A 19,888-nucleotide genomic window follows, 5' to 3' on the forward strand; every position below is an offset into this window, starting at 1 on the left:
ATTGCACACACTGTATATAGACTTTTTCTATTGTATTATTGACTGTATGTTTGTTGATTCCATGTGTAACTCTGTGTTGTTGAATGTGTCACACTGCTTTGCTTTATCTTGGCCAGGTCGCAGTTGTAAATGAGAACTTGTTCTCAACTAGCCTACCTGGTTAAATAAAGGTGAAATAAAAAATAAATAAAACTGCAATTGGTTTTTACCACACTGCTCGATGCAGCTTACCTCCGTTTCATCCACAAAACAAAAACAATAACAGGTTCTGTTTACCCGAATGCGGATTACATCTCTAATTTGCAATTTTTCAATTATTCTTTTGGATACAGATTTCAAAAGTGAATGCATAAATTCTTCCCCCAAAAGACCTTCATTTTAGGAAGATCCAAAACATCATATATATCTTTGGGCCATCCTGGCATGGAATTGCCCTTTACACAACAAGTCCAAATCTAGAAATATAGAGAAACCTGGGAAGGTTATGCAAAGAAAAACCTTTGGTGGATGATCGTACATTAGAACAGGTAAAGGGATAAAGATAAGGAGAGGAAGCAACCTTGGACTATTGAAATACATGATTGATGATTCAAAATAAGTTAATACCTCAGAGGAGGAGGGAGGAGATGAGGTCACACATCAGTTCCTCCACCTTCCTTCCTTCGCCCTCTCCCCTCTTTCCTCCTCCTCTACCCTCCACCCCTACTCCCCCCTCTTCTCTCTCCTTCTCCTCCTCCTCCTCCAATGAATCTCCAGGAGATCTGTTTTTCTCCAACAGAGCAATACCAATTATACCAGATCAACAGAAGCAGGATGTGCGTGTGTGTGCGTCTTTGTGTCTGTGTCTGAGCGTCATGATGGAAAAGCACTACAGCTGGATCTCCATACGTGTCGCCATGGCAGCTGTCAACACACCAGGGGGAATGAAGACACATGATTGGCTGATTGGAAATGGAGAAAGGGAGGGGAAGAGAGATGAGTAAGGAGGGAGAGCCAGATGGGAAAATGAGGATGAGGCTAAACGAATGTTTCAGGTTTCTGGGGGGGATGAGACCCATCATCAGCTGTGGTATGAGAGAGGGGCAGATGGGGAAGTGTGTATGTGTGTGTGTGTGTGTGTGTGTGTGTGTGTGTGTGTGTGTGTGTGTGTGTGTGTGTGTGTGTGTGTGTGTGTGTGTGTGTGTGTGTGTATGTGTGTGTGGGGGAGTGACTCACATACAGGTTAAATGGGGTGATGTCACCTCCAGCTGCAGTAACTCCAGGGAGTGGCCCTGACTACGGTGGGCGGGTCCAGTGGTGCACAGAACTGAGCCAATCACAGCACGGTAAAGAGAAGAATGTGAATGAATGAATTTAATATTACAGAATAGAAATAGGGATTCACCTCAGCTCTATACATTACATTTCTATCTGCAACGTTCGGAACGTTTCACCCAAAAGAATACACCCATGTCCTTGAGGGCTCCGTTTCTCCACTTGATTAGTTAATCAATGAATGCTATTACACATGTGACTGCCCGACGCAGCACATCCAGACAGAAAACTGAGGAAGAGAACCATACAATAATCATCAGTAGAATTAGCTCAAATAGCAGCAATGTTTACACATAGCTCACAACCCCTACGCTAATATCAGTGGCAATTTTAGCATGTAAATCTTGGTGGGGCAAACCCACAAAAATGTTAGATGCATGCCAGCAAAGCCACTACACAACACAACACTAAACAAAACATGAATTTTACTATAACGGTGACAAACGGTGCCCACAAACTGTTAGGGCCTACATAAAGCAGTCCCAACACCTTACCACTGCTACAGCTGGCTATCAGCGGAGCCTTGCCTGGCAGCGAAACAGTTCATTCAGCCGCATTTACTGCATTTAAAAAAACATAGCTGATATGGCTGACTTGCTTAAACAAATGTGGTTTCTACTACATTTGAGATGTACAAACTATGGCATAAGGGGACGACAAGCAATAAGAGGCAATCCGTAATTTCGATTAAGACATTAATGAGCGAGCTAGAACGGATGTAGTCAATATAACTATTTGTTCAGCACTTTTGAAATGTACAGCGACAGAATTCAGAACACGTGCCGTTCTTACAGTGCTCTCCCTGTACAACAAGTCAGAACCGTAAATTAAATAAAGGGGGCATATAAAAGACAATGAAAGTTCAATATTCGATGATTACATTTCTCTAAAACAGGTTATAGGCTACATGTGCACCACCAAGGTAGAACAGTAAGCGAAATGAAGAGGTGAAAATAGACCAAATTATTAGGGTGAGGCCCATTGAACGCCGTTTGGGTCTTTGCGTGTCAAGAAAGATACACGTCAAATAACACTATTTGACGTGTTAAATAAGCTTTTAATATGACACGTCAAATATCAAAATTCTATTATAGAATGTTGTGTGTGCTGAATTTGCACGTGCAAACCAAGCACCACCACTACTATCAGTAGCACTGTCAAAGCTGTACAAAAAAAGTTAGCAAACAAGCACACACTGGCCACGAACGATGTGTTTACATTACAGCGTTGGTGAAAATAGACCAAATTATTAGGGTGAGGCACAAGGCTACTAACAGTTTACTACAAAACATACACTTAGTATTACTGTCTTAGCTACAGTATACATATCTCCCTTGCATATTACAGAATTTATTCAGCAGCATACAAGACATTTTTGGACTCACCTTGTGAAGGTGGTAAGGCGATCCTTTGTGGGCAAATTTTGTCATCAACCTTTGTCATCAAGGTCTGGCATTCACACAGCCACTCCATTGAATAGCAGGCTAACGTTAGTGGTTGCTTTGAAATGCTTGCAGTTAGCCACTGATTCCTTCCAAACGACTCATTGTTGAATTTGCGATTTCCAACTTTATATAACTTTATATATGTGTAATCTTTATATATCCAATGGCTGAAGAGCACCGAAACGTTTTATCAAAAATGTATATTCATTATTTCTCTTCATATGACAAGGATTAAAAAGGATTTGCCAGTAGATTGTCGACTTGATTCATGATGATGACTCCTATGTAATACTTTTTTATTTACCTTTATTTATACAGGTTTCTCTCATTGAGATAACATCTCTTTTCCAAGAGAGACCTGGTCCAATAGCAGCAGGGGGAACAATGTTTCAGACAAAACAACTTACATACACTAACACAACATTAAACAAAACTATAAACACACATACAGTACAACAAAAACATTTTACGTTACAAAAACAAAATTCTTGACTAAAAACAGTTGTTCTAAAGACAATTACACTCTTCTATGATATATACATCGATCAAGTGTTTAAACTCCACCAAAAAAACTTGATCATCAAATTTTAAAATGTTCAGGAGAGAATTCCAAGACCACGGAGCTAAGTAACAAAAAATATTTCTACCATGACCTGTTTTAAATGTTGGTACTGTTAGAAGCAAATGAAAATGGGACCGGAATTTATATTTATTTACCGACCTGACTAAAAAAGAACAGAGATAAAATAGCATTTTACCCAATATGGCCTTATAAATCAGTGTATACCAGTGTTTAAGCCTACGCAAGGTCAATGACGACCAGCCAACAGCGCTGTAGAGATCACAATGATGTGTTAGACGTTTTTGATTGGTAATGAACCTGAGGGCTGCATGATACACTGAATCAAGTGCTCTCAGGGTAGTGGTTAAGGCCTGCATATATATAAATTTGAAAGTTAGATACTGACATGATCAGTCCAATCAAAGCTACTGTACATATAACGTAATTTGATGTCATTTTATCTGTGGCCAATGACCTTGAGCCTTCTTGGAAGGGCACTTGTAATATAACTCTATGGCAGGACCCAAAGGGCTGAAATTTTGGATGTCTACCCGTACTAAGAACTTAAACTTGGCGATGATGTACTGTCCCCATGAGTGACAGAACACAGAGCCAATCACGGCGCAATGCTCCTATTTTCTGCTGGCTCGCCCCACAACCACAGAACGCACTGAGCTAGGCCGAAACACCTGTATTTTGGAGCTGCCTTACTCAAGTAAACAAACAAGAGATCATGTGTGTATGCAGCTTTATTAACTGAATTATATGTTTATTCTTTTTTTACATTGTTTGTAAACTGATATGTGACACGTATTAATGCTAAAATAACATGCAAAACAGGCAAGCCCCCCCTCAAAAAATGATATATACAGTATACTCTATATATCATTTATCTTTACTTATTTTTTTGCTTAAAATGTGGGGCTCAAAACAGGTGGGGCAGAGCCTGAATGACGGGTCGCCACTGGCTAATATCCATATTTAAACCAGCCATTTTGAATGCCTCACTATATGATTATTTTGGTATTGTGCTTTGTCAGGTTCAGGAGTTTAGTGTACTGCTGTGTCTGTCTACAGACTCCGTTTTATCTGTCTGTCTGTCTGTCCGTCCGTCCGTTCGTCCGTCCGTCCGTCCGTCCGTCCGTCCGTCCGTCTCATCTGCTAAGTGCTGTGGCTCTCCTGCAGCCCTGCAATGTGTGTCACAGTTAAATGTGTCTCCATTTCCCGCCACCTGCAAGCACTGAGGAATGTGTGTCACACCAAAAGCTGCATACTCACTGGGGGTAATATGCAAGCACAAGACCAATAGCCTTCTCTCGCTCAATTGCTTTTACCCCTGTCTTTCTCGTTCACTTTCTAGTTCTCTCCCTCAACCTCAAACTCACCCTGACCCTGTCACAAGGAAATGAGGGGAGGAAGTCTGTTTAGAATATTGAGAAGAGCCCCGTGGCATTGACTGGACAAAATGTATCACTACATAATACCGCATGCCCCCTCGCTGCTTAAGCAGTGTTGAAATGTGTATGACGCCATAATGTGTCCCCCTCCTCTCCTTAGCCAGTGTAGCAATGGCTGGTCTCTTCCTCTGCACGTGATCCTGCATAAATCATGAGGTTAGAGAGAAAGCGGTGGCCTTATTAGGGCATGGAGACAAGAGACCAAAACCATGTCACAACCCAGTCTTTTACAACCTGGATCTGACACTGAGGAGGAAGGGGGATCCATGAATATGTGTCTTCCATTGTAAACCACACTGCCATTCTATCCTACATCTCTTCTGTTGTGTCTGTGTATTGTATCAGATGTGATTTGACTTGTAGTGTAGTTCAAGTAGACAGGTCTCTGTCTCTGTCTCTGCCCTGTTGCTGGTCTATAGCCAGTGCTGTACTATGATATCAGTATCGATACTCTCCTTCTCTCCCTCCCTCTCACTCTCTCTTCCTCCCTCTCACTTTCTCTCTGTCCCTCTCTCAGACTGATGACCAGTCCTTGAACCACAGACTTGTTCTTCCATTCTCCTTCTGTCATTTGTGATCATATCAGAGCAGAGCAAAGCAGACCAGGGCCCGGTTTCCCGAAAGCGATGGAACTTAGGCTTAAAAGTGTTTTAACAATGCATCTTTTCTACAACGGCTGAAGATGTAACATGCGTTTCCCAAAACACCACTTAGGGAGAACAGTTGCTAAGTGCGTTGTTGTGGCATAGTGTCAATACTGAAAGAAAGGGAGTGCTGCTCTCGGATCAGCTTTCTCCATTCAAACTGGCCTTAATATTATAATTATTTCTCAATACTGACGACAGATCAGATCCTTGAGAGATATTACTACCTACGGCCGAAAATATTGAGGCAGCTTATTATAATGCTTACCTAATAAAAATGCACTAAATCACCAATTTGGAACATCATCGCATACATGTTTAGCTACACATCATGAAATATGTTGAGACAAATTACAGACAGTAGCCTACAAATAGCAAAATAGAACTCAATTGATTGAACATGAAATGTACTTCATATTTTAATGCAATACTGTTCATATTTTAATGCAATCATCTCTGTTTGTATTTTAGTATATTTTTATACGTCACTTGTTTGTATCAATTGCAAAGACATTGGCAGTATTTGTAGTCAACTTTGTTCTGAAGTTATCGGCAGTCACATAGAGACAGATAAACCATGTGATTCTATGTTTCAAGTGCAACGTTAATAACGATGGTTTTGGGAAACAGCTCTGAGATTTAACAATGCTCCTACGAAGGTTCTAATTATGAACTTAGCCTTAAGATGCTTTTGGGAAACCAGGCCCAGGGCAGTTCCTTCGCCTCCGTGTTCTCATCTGTGGCTGTCTCCACTCTGTGTTCACTGTTCAACTCAATGCCAATGTTCAACTGTCAGGGTTGCTGTCTGGTGGAATCTAAAGAGTATGTTATGGTCTTTTGAAAAAAGAGAAGGGGTATGTGACTGAGGTACCAAGCAATCTACCCATGTGTGCTTTATCTCCGTCTCACTCAATCAGGCACACAGAGAGACATGTGCATGCCCCCGCACAAACACAGTTTCTGGTCTGGAGGACATCTATTACCTCAGGAAACATAGCGAAATGAAAACACATGATTTTATTAATGTGAGTGGGGACCATCTTTGTGCTTATGGCATGTCGATATCCATGGCCGAGTCTGATAATAACATTGGACTTCATATTAAAATGAATTAATTTGTAGGAGGACTGTTCAATAAGAAACCATTCTGATATAATTCCGAGGCTTGCGCAAAAGCGAAGAGAAATAAACCATAAAAAAAAAAGGATTACTATCTTACTGATGGAACCGAATCATGAAGGATTACGCAAAAATGACCCATTTGGAAATGGGAAAGTTAAAAAAAAAAAGAACACAAAAAGACCTAAGGTTATTTCAGTTACCATCATTGATATAATCTTTCTTTAATGCAATATGGGTGAGAATGAGAGAGAAAGAAAGAAAGAAAAATTAAGAGATGGGGAGGGGGCAGAGAGAGAGACAACTCTTAGTCTAAAATGTGTGTTTTTATTTAAGCCTCTTATACTCTGTGGCAGTATCCTGCTCTGGAGAATGCCTCCCCACCTACCCTCCCTCTGCTCCACTCTTCCCCCATCCCAGTATCCTGCTCTGGAGAATGCCTCCCCACCTACCCTCCCTCTGCTCCACTCTTCCCCCATCCCAGTATCCTGCTCTGGAGAATGCCTCCCCACCTACCCTCCCTCTGCTCCACTCTTCCCCCATCCCAGTATCCTGCTCTGGAGAATGCCTCCCCACCTACCCTCCCTCTGCTCCACTCTTCCCCCATCCCAGTATCCTGCTCTGGAGAATGCCTCCCCACCTACCCTCCCTCTGCTCCACTCTTCCCCCATCCCAGTATCCTGCTCTGGAGAATGCCTCCCCACCTACCCTTCCTCTGCTCCACTCTTCCCCCATCCCAGTATCCTGCTCTGGAGAATGCCTCCCCACCTACCCTCCCTCTGCTCCACTCTTCCCCCATCCCAGTATCCTGCTCTGGAGAATGCCTCCCCACCTACCCTCCCTCTGCTCCACTCTTCCCCCATCCCAGTATCCAGCTGGCTTCAAAGGGGCAGAATGTAAAAAAGAGATCATATTGAAATAGCCACCCAAAGAGGCAAGGGGTTAGCAATCCTCAATCACACTCCAATCATAGAGAGTAGAAACCACAAAAGGAGAGAACCAGAGTCTCGGCATATAAAGATCATACTGTACACACATCCAAACAGAGAGATACAAATTAGATAGATAGAGAGAGAGAGAGAGAGAGAGAGGGAGAGAGAGACTGCAACATTTGAAGGTGTTCATATGTATTTAGGTACACTATTCAGTACTCACATTTGTGGAAACATTTCTTCAGGTGGTTTATGGTGGTTTATATCCCAGGGTCAGTGCTTAATTTGAGCCGGATCCTGTCGGAACAGGATACGGCACCTCTCAGATTTGACTTTGTTTGTTCCGGCACCTATTGGCCCCGATCCAGTACCTCTCGCAGCATGATTTATTAATTATTTCACTGTTCGCACTGTAGACATTCCAATAAAAGCGATCAGCATTAAATCAATTTGCCTTCTTGTTATTTCTCCCGATCCCCAGAAAGACCATCATGTAAAAGCGCGGTGATCCTTCTCTGATTCCAGAACTGCTCTCTTATTTGTACATAAAGATTATGGGAGGGCCGGTGGGGTAAGTAACTGATCTTGACATAGGTCTTGGTAGTGGTGGTCAGCTAGTGAAGAGGTCCCTACGTAATCACGTCACGTAGCCTAGTCTAGTCGTCTCCCTACTGAATTTGAATCGTGGAAAAGCCAAATAAAAAAATTGACGAGAAAAGGCAATCGAGCTTGACTCCAAAAATCCAGAGAAAGATGGTGAATCTAACCCAGAACGAGTCAGAGAACTGTGCCGGAGGAGAGGAGTGAGGGGCAAACTGTTCCTGATGGCGATGCTAATCCCACCAGTTCAGCATCACCACGAGCTCCCGAGTAGCGCAGCGGTCTAAGGCACTGCATCTCAGTGCTAGAGGTGTCACTACAGACCCTGCTTTGATCCTGGGCTGTATCACAACCGGACGTGACCGGGAGTCCCATAGGGCGGCGCACAATTGGCCCAGCGTCGTCCGAGTTAGGGGAGGGTTTGGCCAGTGTAGGCCGTAATTGTAAAATAAGAATTTGTTCTTAACTGACTTGCCTAGTTAAATAAAGGTTAAATAAAAGGTATAAAAATATTAAATGGCACCTCCACTAGCTAGTAGTCCTACTGGCGAGTCAGACTCAGTGGGAGAGGGAGACGGTGAGCTGGGGGGGAGGAGGGCAGTGCATCCACTGACGAAGTGCTCGGAGCAGGTGCAATTTTCAGTTCAAGAACAAGCAAATGTATAACCCCTGGCTTGTAATACAGTATTCAAAGTTGGGCTGCACAACATGCAAAAAGGTAGGGAGCTGTGGTATAGAAACGACTGGAGGGATTAAACTATCAAAAGAGTAGGTGGAATGTACAGTAAATCAACATCCTATGCATCAGATGGAAAACAACAACAACAAAGAGCCCTCAGAAAAAAGGTTTTGAACATGCCTGAACCAAGGAGCATCTCGTGGCAGCAAGCATTGCAGACATGGCTATAGAGGACACCCAGGTTAACAGGCAAAATGAAAAAATAAATTGACACTACAGTCAGAGTCTTCAGAACAGCCTTAGGAGGCATCACAGCCACATGCTCACTCATGGCTTTGAGCAAGAAGTTGATTCTCAGGAGTTAAATGGACTTGACATGGGGAGAGTCATTGTGGGAGGTTTTGAAAACTTAGGTAGGATTTCTTTTCCTTTACCTTCACAGAACAAGTTTGTAATCTGAATATGTGCTTCATATTATCACATATGCAGGAGGCCTGTATATTCTCATATTTGCTTGTTCTGCTGTAACCAACATATATATATTTTATATTTGAAGTTATATTCCGATATTGTGATATTTATTCTACTGCTTCATTGATGTCATGAAAATTATTTGAAATTCGGGTCTTGTAAGCCCCACAGCTGAGTATGTGTGGATATGGTGGGTGTTCTGCAGTGTCATCTAAACATGTTGTTGTACCTTGATTAGGCTATAAGAAATTCGGACTTGCATAAGCCCTGCAGCTATACTCAAGTATGTGCATACGTCTAAAATACTTTGAATGAATCAGCACCTTGGAGAGTTTCACCACCATAGATAGTAGGCTACTTGGCTGCTACGTTTTTGACCCAATTTTTCTCAACGTGTCCCGGTACCTAAGAGCCGCCCCGGATAAACCCCCCCCCCCCCCCCCCCCCCTCGCACACACCATGTGTTCCGGGACTTCCCGATTTACAAATTAAGCACTACCTAGGGTATTTAGTCCCATGTTCTCTCTACACAAAAGCAGGCTAAAAGCAGCCTGTCATTGGCGTATATTCCATATGGAAATGAAAATGTCAGTAAATCAAGTTAACTCCACGCACGCTGTGCTGTCACTATTTTGATGGATCATCAGTCTATGAAGGGAAAAATAGACAAGATATAATGGGATATATTTCTCACATGTATGTGTGAAGTAGAGCTCCCACAAAGCTTATGGTGCCCATGGAAAACAATTTGGAGGTTATGTAAGATAAATTACTGACCGTAGGCTACTACACAAATACACCACTGGCTAGGGTTGCAAAATTCCGGTAACGTTCCCTATATTCCCCGGGTTTCCAGAAATCCTGGTGGGAGGATTCCCAAATATCCTACTTATTCCCTCCTGATTCCAGGACCTTCCAATCAGGATTACTGGAAAACCAGATAGCTCATACACACACATGCAATACACTTACACAAACACAAACATGTGCACATCAGATCTAAAGTATATGGCATATACTCACAGCAAAAACACTAGCACACACATACTCTCTCTCTCTCTCTCTCTCTCTCTCTCTCTCTCACATACATTCATGTAAACACGCATGAACACACACACAAACACACACTCAAGACTGCTGTCTCATAAGATCCCTCGATTTATCATAGTGATTTAGTTAGCACATTGTGTGTGCTTAACCATATCCTCATATATTGGAGAACAGGCCTCTCCTGTAGTATACTAATCAACAGTACTCAGTCAGGGCTCATAAACACACACACACACACACACACACACACACACACACACACACACACACACACACACACACACACACACACACACACACACACACACACACACACACACACACACACACACACACACACACACACACACACACACACACACACACACACACACACAGCCTCTTCTGAAGTATGGAAATCCACAAATCCACAATGGTCAGGTTATGTGGAATAGCAGTCAATAACACTGTTTGTATCTGATTTTGGTTCAGATCAAACAGTTCTTATTGGTTAGCCCTACAGTGCTGTTATTGACCAGTGGATGAACTGCAACAGTAAAATTGTATTTTAACCATGCAAAGAAAGAAAAGGAAAGAAGAGAAACACTAAATTACCTCACCGAGCAGTAATAGCAAAATAATTGCAACCAAGCTGCCACCATCTGGAGTGAAAGTATTATTTCCTGTTTTGAAAGGAACAAGGGAGAGAGAATCCTGTGGCCATCATTTAGTCCCGAAACAGCACTGCCATCTCTCTCTCATTCTCTCTGTCACTCTCTCTTTGCAGCTCTTTCTTTCACACACACACCTGCCACATCCTATTTACTGAGGCCTCTACTGTTTCCCGTTCCCCTTTCTCAGTCAGTTGTGGTTGTCATTTGTGCTTATGGTGTTGATATTTTTATTTTCACCCTCCTCTCATGACATGGGACCCTGTCCGGTATCTCTGATTGGTCTGTATCTTCTTGTCTGGACCTCAAGGTCGTTCCCAATGTTATTTACATAAGCCAGTGGTTGGTTAGCATTAGTCCCAATGAGCAGTAGAGCCTGGGAGGGTAAGGAAGGAAGGGCTAGGAGCTAGGATCAATCTCTCTGGTAATGGGATTGAATTCTAGCTACAGTAGCTCGCAAATCTGAGAGGGGATTCTTAAACTATCAATTCTCTGAGAGGAGCGCAACTCCACTCAGGATTCCAGAAGTCCATTCAGGAGGAGCTGCCATAGAATGAAGCATAGAATAGTCCTGTGTATGCCTCTAAATTCTAATCATCATAGAATGCACACCTTTCAAAGGGGGACCATGTCTATTTTCCAAGGCCTTATGTTCCCTCAAACTATGTTTCCTCAATTCTATGTTTCCTCAGCCCTTTAATTATTTATTTAATTTCACTTTATTTAACCAGGTAGGCCAGTTGAGATTAAGTTCTCATTTACAACTGCGACCTGGCCAAGATAAAGCAAAGCAGTGAGACAAAAACAACAACACGGAGTTACGCATAAACAAACGTACAGTCAATAACACAATAGAAAAATCTATGTACAGTGTGTGTAAATGTAGAAGATTAGGGAGGTAAGGCAATAAATAGGCCATAGAGGCGAAATAATTACAATTTAGCATTAACACTGGAGTGATAGATGTGCAGATTATGATGTGCAAGTAGAGATAGTGGGGTGCAAAAGAGCAAAAAGATAAATAACAAGTGAAGTTGGGTGTGCTATTTACAGATTGGCTGTGTACAGGTACAGTGATCGATAAACTGCTATGACAGCTGATGCTTAAAGCCCTATGTTTCCCCCGGTTCTATCTTCTAAACCAGGGGTCGAGGGGGCGGAGGGTGGGTAATGAAATGCACACGTTGTACAAATGTTGATTGGTGAGTTGATCCACTGTTGCATGATGGAACAGAGATGGGCAGTATTTCAGTTACATGTTTTTGAAATAAGCATTTCAATTACTTTTAAGTATATTATAATTTGTATTTCACTGGCCTGAACTACAATGTAATGTATTTTGTAATAAGTTACACTATTTCAAAATACAAAATACCTTTCTATACTATTTTTATAGCAGCTCACAATTTCATGGCCCCTATCACTCCAAATATACTGCATTGGTGTCCGAAGTGTGATGGCATTATGGTGTGATAAACGTGTCTGCTAAATGACCAAAATGTTATGCGAAAATGAACACTTGCAAAGCACACTAGGTATTAGTCTAATGATCTCCGTCCCCAAACAAGGCAAAATTTGATTACAATACAAATTATTTGGCCAGTTTTTATTGAAATTGGTTCAGTGGGTACTGAGGGAACATAGGGCTGAGGGAACATAAGGTTGAGGGAATAAAGGTTGAGGGAACATAGGGCTGAGGGAAAATAGGGCTGAGGGAACATAGGGCTGAGGGAACATAGGACCTCTCCCTCTCACCCCACTCTCACTCTCACTCATTTCTTATTTAAGAATGAAAAATCCCAGTTCAGTTCAGGTTGGAACACATGATCTACAATAATACATGTGCTACAGTATGGCTTTCTGGATGTTATAGAGCAGTGGTTCCCAAACTGTTTATAGTCCCTTCAAACATTCAACCTCGAGCTGCGTACCCCCTCTAGCACCAGGGTCAGCTCACTCTCAAATGTTGTTTTTTGCCACCATTGTAAGCCTGCCACACACACACACTATACGATACATTTATTAAACATAAGAATGAGTGTGAGTTTTTGTCACAACCCAGCTCGTGGGAAGTGTATCGTATAGTGTGTGTGTGGCATGCTTACAATGGTGGCAAAAAAACAACATGATCGATTTATTATTATAGGACCAGGGCACAAATAATAATATAATAATAAATCAATAATTTTGCTCTTTACTTAGCCATCTTACTGATGGGTTCTGAGAATATGAAATATACATATTCATGTCACTGAGAGAGAGAGGGTAATGTATAACGTTTACATTATGTCAGGATATGTTATTGTTAGCCATCAGGGATCCAATGGGAGGGATCCTCTGGGAGGAGAATAGACACAGTCTGGTACCAGGCACCATGACAGCCGTGTGTTGAGTGCAGGGAAGCGATCACATATGGCAGGCATTGATAAGGGGAGAGAGCCATGGATTAGTGATGGAGGAGGGTCGAGATCGGGGGTCGAGATCAGGTCAGGTCACGTTAAGGGAGAAATAAAAGTTTATGGCCTGTATCACTAAGTGTCCTGCCTAGAAGTAAAGAACGATGTTTGTACAGATGTGTAGGAGGAGACTCGGCTAATGAGGAATGGTTAAATATCAGCGCTTGTGTGAAAATGTCTTGGTCTGATGCAGCTGTATTGATCCTCTGGGAAGAATTAAACTTGATTTAGATTTCATAGTGTCCGTAGAGTTTTTTACTCTGAGAATTAGAACCTAACAGTATAAAACCTTATTTGATCATCAAAAATTGTGAATAACTCACCACAGGTTAATGAGAAGGGTGTGCTTGAAAGGATGCACATAACTCTGCAATGTTGGGTTGTATTGGAGAGAGTCCCAGTCTTAAATCATTTTCCACACAGAGTCTGTGCCTGTATTTAGTTTTCATGCTAGTGAGGGCCAAGAATTCACTCTCACATAGGTATGTGGTTGCAATGGGCATCAGTGTCTTAACAGCATGATTTGCTAGGGCAGGATACTCTGAGCGCAGCCCTATTCAGAAATCTGGCAGTGGCTTCTGATTAAATTACATTTTCACAGAACTGCTTGTTGCAATTTTGATGAGGCTCTCTTGTTCAGATATCGGTAAGTGGACTGGAGGCAGGGCATGAAAGGGATAACGAATCCAGTTGTTTGTGTCATCCACTTCGGGAAAGTACCTGCGTAATTGCGCAACCAGCTCACTCAGGTGCTTCGCTATATCGCATTTGACATTGTCTGTAAGCTTGAGTTCATTTGCACACAAAGATCATACAATGATGGAAAGACCTGTGTTGTCCTTGTTAATGCAGACAGAGAAGAGCTCCAACTTCTTTATCATAGCCTCAATTTTGCCCGGCACATTGAATATAGTTGCGGAGAGTCCCTGTAATCCTAGATTGAGATCATTCAGGCGAGCAAAAACAACGTGAGAAACTCATCATCATGCAAGTGGTCAGACAAGTGAAAACTATTGTAAGTAAAGAAAACTTTAAGCTCGTCTCTCAATTTAAAAAAAAACATGTCAATACTTTGCCCCTTGATCACCAGTGCACTTCTGTATGTTGTAAAAGCGTTACATGGTCGCTGCCCATATCATTGCATAATGCAGAAAATATACAAGAGTTCAGGGGCCTTGCTTTAACAAAGTTAACCATTTTCACTATAGTGTCCAAAACGTCTTTCAAGCTGTAAGGCATTTTCTTGGCAGCAAGAGCCTCTTGGTGGATGCTGCAGTGTACACAAGTGGCGTCGGGAGCAACTGCTTGCACGCACGTTACCACTCCACTGTGTCTCCCTGTCATGGCTTAGCGCCATCAGTACAGATACCAACACATCTTGACCACCAAAGTCCATTTGATGTCACAAAGCTGTCCAGTACTTTAAAAATATCCTCTCCTGTTGTCCTGGTTTCCAGTGGTTTGCAGAAGAGGATGTCTTCTTTAATTGACCCCCCATAAACGTAACGGACATATACCAGGAGCTGTGCCAGGCCCGCCACGTCTGTTGACTTATCCAGCTGTAACGCATAGAATCCACTTGTATGTGAAGCAGTAATTGTTTCAAAACATCTCCTGCCATGTCACTGATGCTTCGTGAAACAGTGCTGTTTGATGAAGGCATTGTCTGTGTAGTTTTTTGGGCCTTTTCCCCCAGCATTGTCCCAGCTATATCCTTGGCAGGAGGAAGAATTAAGTTCTCCACAAAAGTATGGGGCTTGCCCCATACTCGGTAGCTCACCATATAAGACTCTTCTATCCCTTCTTATTAATGGTATCTGTTGCTTTTATACATGTCTTACTACTCGAAAGTCGTCTTAATTCTCGCTCAAAACACTCCTGTGGCTTATTTTTCAAATTGGCATGTTTTGTTTCTAAATGTCTGCGCAAGAGTGAAGGTTTCATCGAGATGTGAGATAGTACTTTTGCACATATAACACACTGTGGCTGAGGAAAGGCACTACTCCCAATATAAGTGAACCCCAAATCAATGTAGTTCTCATCATTTGTGCCTCTTCGATGGTCCAACGTCCCTGTCTGTTGTTCGGTGCTTTCCCAGGTAAGGGGCAGTAGCTCTTCGGCTGCATCAGATTCACAACTGTCAATGTCCATGCTAGCTGAGCTAACAGCAAATGTAGAATTACTGATGCTAGCATTGGATGTGCTTGTGGAAGCAGAACAACTTGTGTCATCGACAGGTGCCGGTGCAGTACTACCATGTAGAGCTGGTGTGTGTCTCTATGGAATGGAATGAGCAACAGCTACGTTTGGCTATATACGAACCGTTAGTGGATTTCCCGCGAGAGAGTAACGGTTAATGTGATTGGATATGAATTATTTGACTAGGCTACCTGTATTTGACATTGTGTTGTTATTTCGCTGAACACTAGATGGTTTAATTTTAGGCAGTGAAACGAGGCTACTCAGGCGAGAAAAAATCCTTACCCAAATGTATAACCCCGTTGGAAAATATAAATGGACTGTTTGAAAATGTGAAGATTATTATTTCTTTTTTTTAATGTGAATCACATTTTTATTTGGTGTACCCCCCACAGCATTGCGCATACCACTGGGGGCATGCGTACCCCAGTTTGGGAATAGAGTGCCTGTTATAGAGGTGTAAGGGCTGTTGTCCTCCTCTTCCTCAGATGAGGAGAGGAGAGAAGGATCAGTGGACCAATACGCAGCATTAGGGAAATATGCCATCTCTTTATTTGACACGACGGCACACGAAAACAAAACACTTACAAAATTACAAAACAAGAAAACGACGTAGACGAAAACCTGAACATGAACTTACATAACTAAAACGTAAAACTCACGGACAGGAACAGACTACATCAAAACGAACGAACAACCAAACAGTCCCGTATGGTACATACATCGACGACACAGGAGACAATCACCCACAAACAAACAGTGAGAACACCCTACCTAAATATGACTCTTAATTAGAGGAAAACGCAAAACACCTGCCTCTAATTAAGAGCCATACCAGGCAACCAAAACCAACATAGAAACAGAAAACATAGACTGCCCACCCAAAACTCACGCCCTGACCATATACACATACAAAAACAACATAAAACAGGTCAGGAACGTTACAAGAGGAACCATATGATTCTGCAAATTTAATCCATTAAAATAATATCTAATATTAGAGTCATATCCATAACTAAATCTGATCATACAAAGACAAGGAATCTTATCATAATCTGTAACATTTATCTTCCCATTATATTATCGTCCACAGCCATTATTGTATTTTGTTATATTATGTTCAATTAGAGAGAATTGTTTTATTTATTTGATCAATAAGCTGTTTTTTAATTTATGGCATTGGCAACAGCCTAGCAGTTTCAAAGTTTCAAGTTGTATTATCACATGCACAGGATACAGCAGGTCATGATAGTGGTGACGGCTGCTGCCTCCAGCTATCATCTCTAAGAATGAGTCAAATCTAGCGATGCCTGACAGCCAGACAATCCACATAGTGTACTACACACAGTTAAGCTTATATTTACACCAAACCATGAGCACAGACGTGAAGTGTCAACCTACCCAATACAATTAACAATAGGGAGATATGCATTTTGTGGCTACTGATATTAAACAAAACATGTCAGCAACAGCTCAGCACCCATTTCGAGCTATGCTTGTCTCAACAGGGCGTGGGCCTCACTCCCTCTACCTCTGAGGTAATTGAATCAGAGAGAGAGAATGCGGCCTGCCAGCAAGGCAAATGACGTGACAGCCACAAATCAATGGCTTGTCCTTTGTGACCATTCCTCCTCTCTCTCCTTTGCTCTGAAACGCAGTTATGTGTTGTGTGTAGCTGAAGGGTATTTTTAATACGAACTCACACCATGCGAGAGACAAAGACAAAGCCGAAACCAACACAGCATCAGCTATACGCACTGCGCGCAGTCCTAGACCTATATAGACGTAGAGCAGCATCATCAGCTTCCGATACTCATACTTTCCGTTTCTGGGTGATAACTCATTGCTCCGTCGGCGGGTTTGTTGTCTTACCTGCAGCCTGGAGGAGTGAGGGAGTGGAAGGTGGAGAGGGAAAACATCTCAGCCCTGTCCGCCATCTTCCTCCAAAAACGGCTCAAAGTGACTGCAGAGAATCACAGAAGGAGCACAGTCCATTAACAACCACGGAGCGCGCGACAGACGGACACAGTCACGGTCAGCCCAGTTTCTTTCGCTCGCCCTCCCTCTATCCTACCGCCACCCTGTTACAGATCCCCCTGGCCTCGATCTAGTCAAATCAGATACGCGTACTCAGCATCACCATCACATTTGCCTTGAGCTGCTATCCACTCTACAGCCCGGAAATGGCAGAGAAAAAGAACAGCACTGCGTAATCACACAAAAAAGCCCTATCTTTTCCCGATGCAGCCAGACCAGCCACACACCCGCAATCCGCTGCCTGCCTTGCCAAATGTCTGCCGCTGGGAGGATGCCTGTGACACGAAGCGGAGGTGGGCCAGCGGTGCAGAGAGGGAGGGGCAGGCAGGGGGGTGGGGTGTTGGTACAGACAGCAGAAAACATGCTTTTAAATTCAAGGTCAAACACAGATTATAGCAACAAAACATATTAAATCGTTCTGTCAGGTGATTGGAGGTATCTTTCATTCTCGACTGGAGAGGGTGGGTGGTAGCCTATGCATGTGATAAGATATTTAACCTCCTGCTAAGGGTTCCATAGAGCACCATGACTCCATTACATAAAAGGACAGGCAGGATCGCTATTTAATAACACTAAAATGTGGATTGTCTTAATTGCCATACAATACTTGTTTGTGAATGCTTTGCCATGAATTGTTGCTGAAAACTATAGTTTGGCAAAGCTGTGATTGCAGGGAATAGACCTAAATGTTAGCTCAATAATACCGCCACTGACAATGGGGATTGGGTTGTTTGTCTCATGGACACTATAAATGCCATGAGGAGCTGTTCAGTTGGTTGGGTGCTGAAATACAATTATAGTATTCCGCCCCATGTGGTCTAACTAAGTATTTACCGATTAACTTCTTATGGCTGCAGGGGCAGTATTGAGTAGCTTGGATGAAAGGTGCACAGAGGTGCCCAGAGTAAACGGCCTGCTCCTCAGTCATAATTGCTAATATATGCATATTATTATTAGTATTGGATAGAAAACACTCTGAAGTTTCTAAAACTGTTGGAATTATGTCTGTGAGTATAACATAACTCATATGGCAGGAAAAAACCTGAGAAGTTCCACTTCCTGTTTGGATTTTTTCTGAGGTTGGTAGATTTTCAACCAAGCTCCCATTGAAATTACAGCGAGATGTAACCACTAGATGTCAACAGTCAATAGAACTTTGTCTGATGACTCTACTGTGAAGGGGGCCGAAGGAGACAGGAATGAGTAACCACTGCCATGAGGTGACCATGCTTTGACCACACACGTTCACGTGAGAGGCAGCTCCGTTCCATCGCTCATCTGAAGTCAATGTAATTCTCCGGTTGGAACGTTATTCAAGATGTATGTTAACAACATTCTAAAGATTGATTCAATACATCGTTTGACATGTTTCTACTGACTGTTACGGAACCTTTGGACATTTTGTCACGTTTTAGTGAACGCGCTTTGTGACTTTGGAATTGTTTACCAAACGCGCTAACCAAAGTAGCTAATTGGACATAAATAACGGACATTATCGAACAAATCAAGCATTTATTGTGGACCTGGGATTCATGGGAGTGCATTCTGATGAAGATCATCAAAGGTAAGGGAATATTTATCATGTAATTTCTGGTTTCTGTTGACTCCAACATGGCGGCTAATTTGACTCTTGTTCTGAGCTCCGTCTCAGATTATTGCATGGTTTGCTTTTTCCGTAAAGTTTTAAAAAAATCTGACACAGCGGTTGCATTAAGGAGAGGTATATCTATAATTCCATGTGTATAACTTGTATTATCATCTACATTTATGATGAGTATTTCTGTTGAAACGATGTGGCTATGCACTATCACTGGATGTTTTTGGAACTAGTGAATGTAACGCGCCAATGTAAACTCAGATTTTTTTATATAAATATGAACTTTATCAAACAAAACATGCATGTATTGTGTAACATGAAGTCCTATGAGTGTCATCTGATGAAGATCATCAAAGGTTAGTGATTCATTTTAGCTATATTTCTGCTTTTTGTGACTGCTATCTTTCGCTGGAAAAATGGCTGTGCTTATTGTGGTTTGGTGTGACCTAACATAATCGTTTGTAGTGCTTTCGCTGAAAAGCATATTTGAAATCGGACACTTTGGTGGGATTAACAACAAGATTACCTTTAAAATGGTATAAGAAACATGTATTTCAGAGGAATTTTAATTATGAGATTTCTGTTGTTTTGAATTTGGCGCCCTGCACTTTCACTGGCTGTTGTCCGGTTGGAACTTGCAGACGTGTTGCTGTGCGTTTTGTTGCCAACCTTACTT

At 42.2% G+C, this 19,888-nt stretch overlaps 1 protein-coding gene across 2 annotated transcripts in view; it reads right to left on the reverse strand.

Annotated features, from left to right (window-relative positions):
- mapk8ip2 (mitogen-activated protein kinase 8 interacting protein 2) overlaps window positions 1–17,912 on the reverse strand; it is a 132,077-nt gene extending 114,165 nt beyond the window's left edge. For both annotated transcript variants that reach the window (XM_071416658.1, XM_071416657.1), the window contains exon 1: window positions 17,451–17,912. In XM_071416658.1, coding sequence (XP_071272759.1) covers window positions 17,451–17,515 — 65 coding nt within the window. In that variant the 5' untranslated portion in view covers window positions 17,516–17,912. The remainder of the gene's footprint in view (window positions 1–17,450) is intronic.
- Between the last annotated feature and the right edge of the window lie 1,976 nt (window positions 17,913–19,888).

Source organism: Salvelinus alpinus, chromosome 9 (assembly GCF_045679555.1).
Source record: "Salvelinus alpinus chromosome 9, SLU_Salpinus.1, whole genome shotgun sequence".
In the NCBI taxonomy this organism is placed as follows: Eukaryota; Metazoa; Chordata; class Actinopteri; order Salmoniformes; family Salmonidae; genus Salvelinus; species Salvelinus alpinus.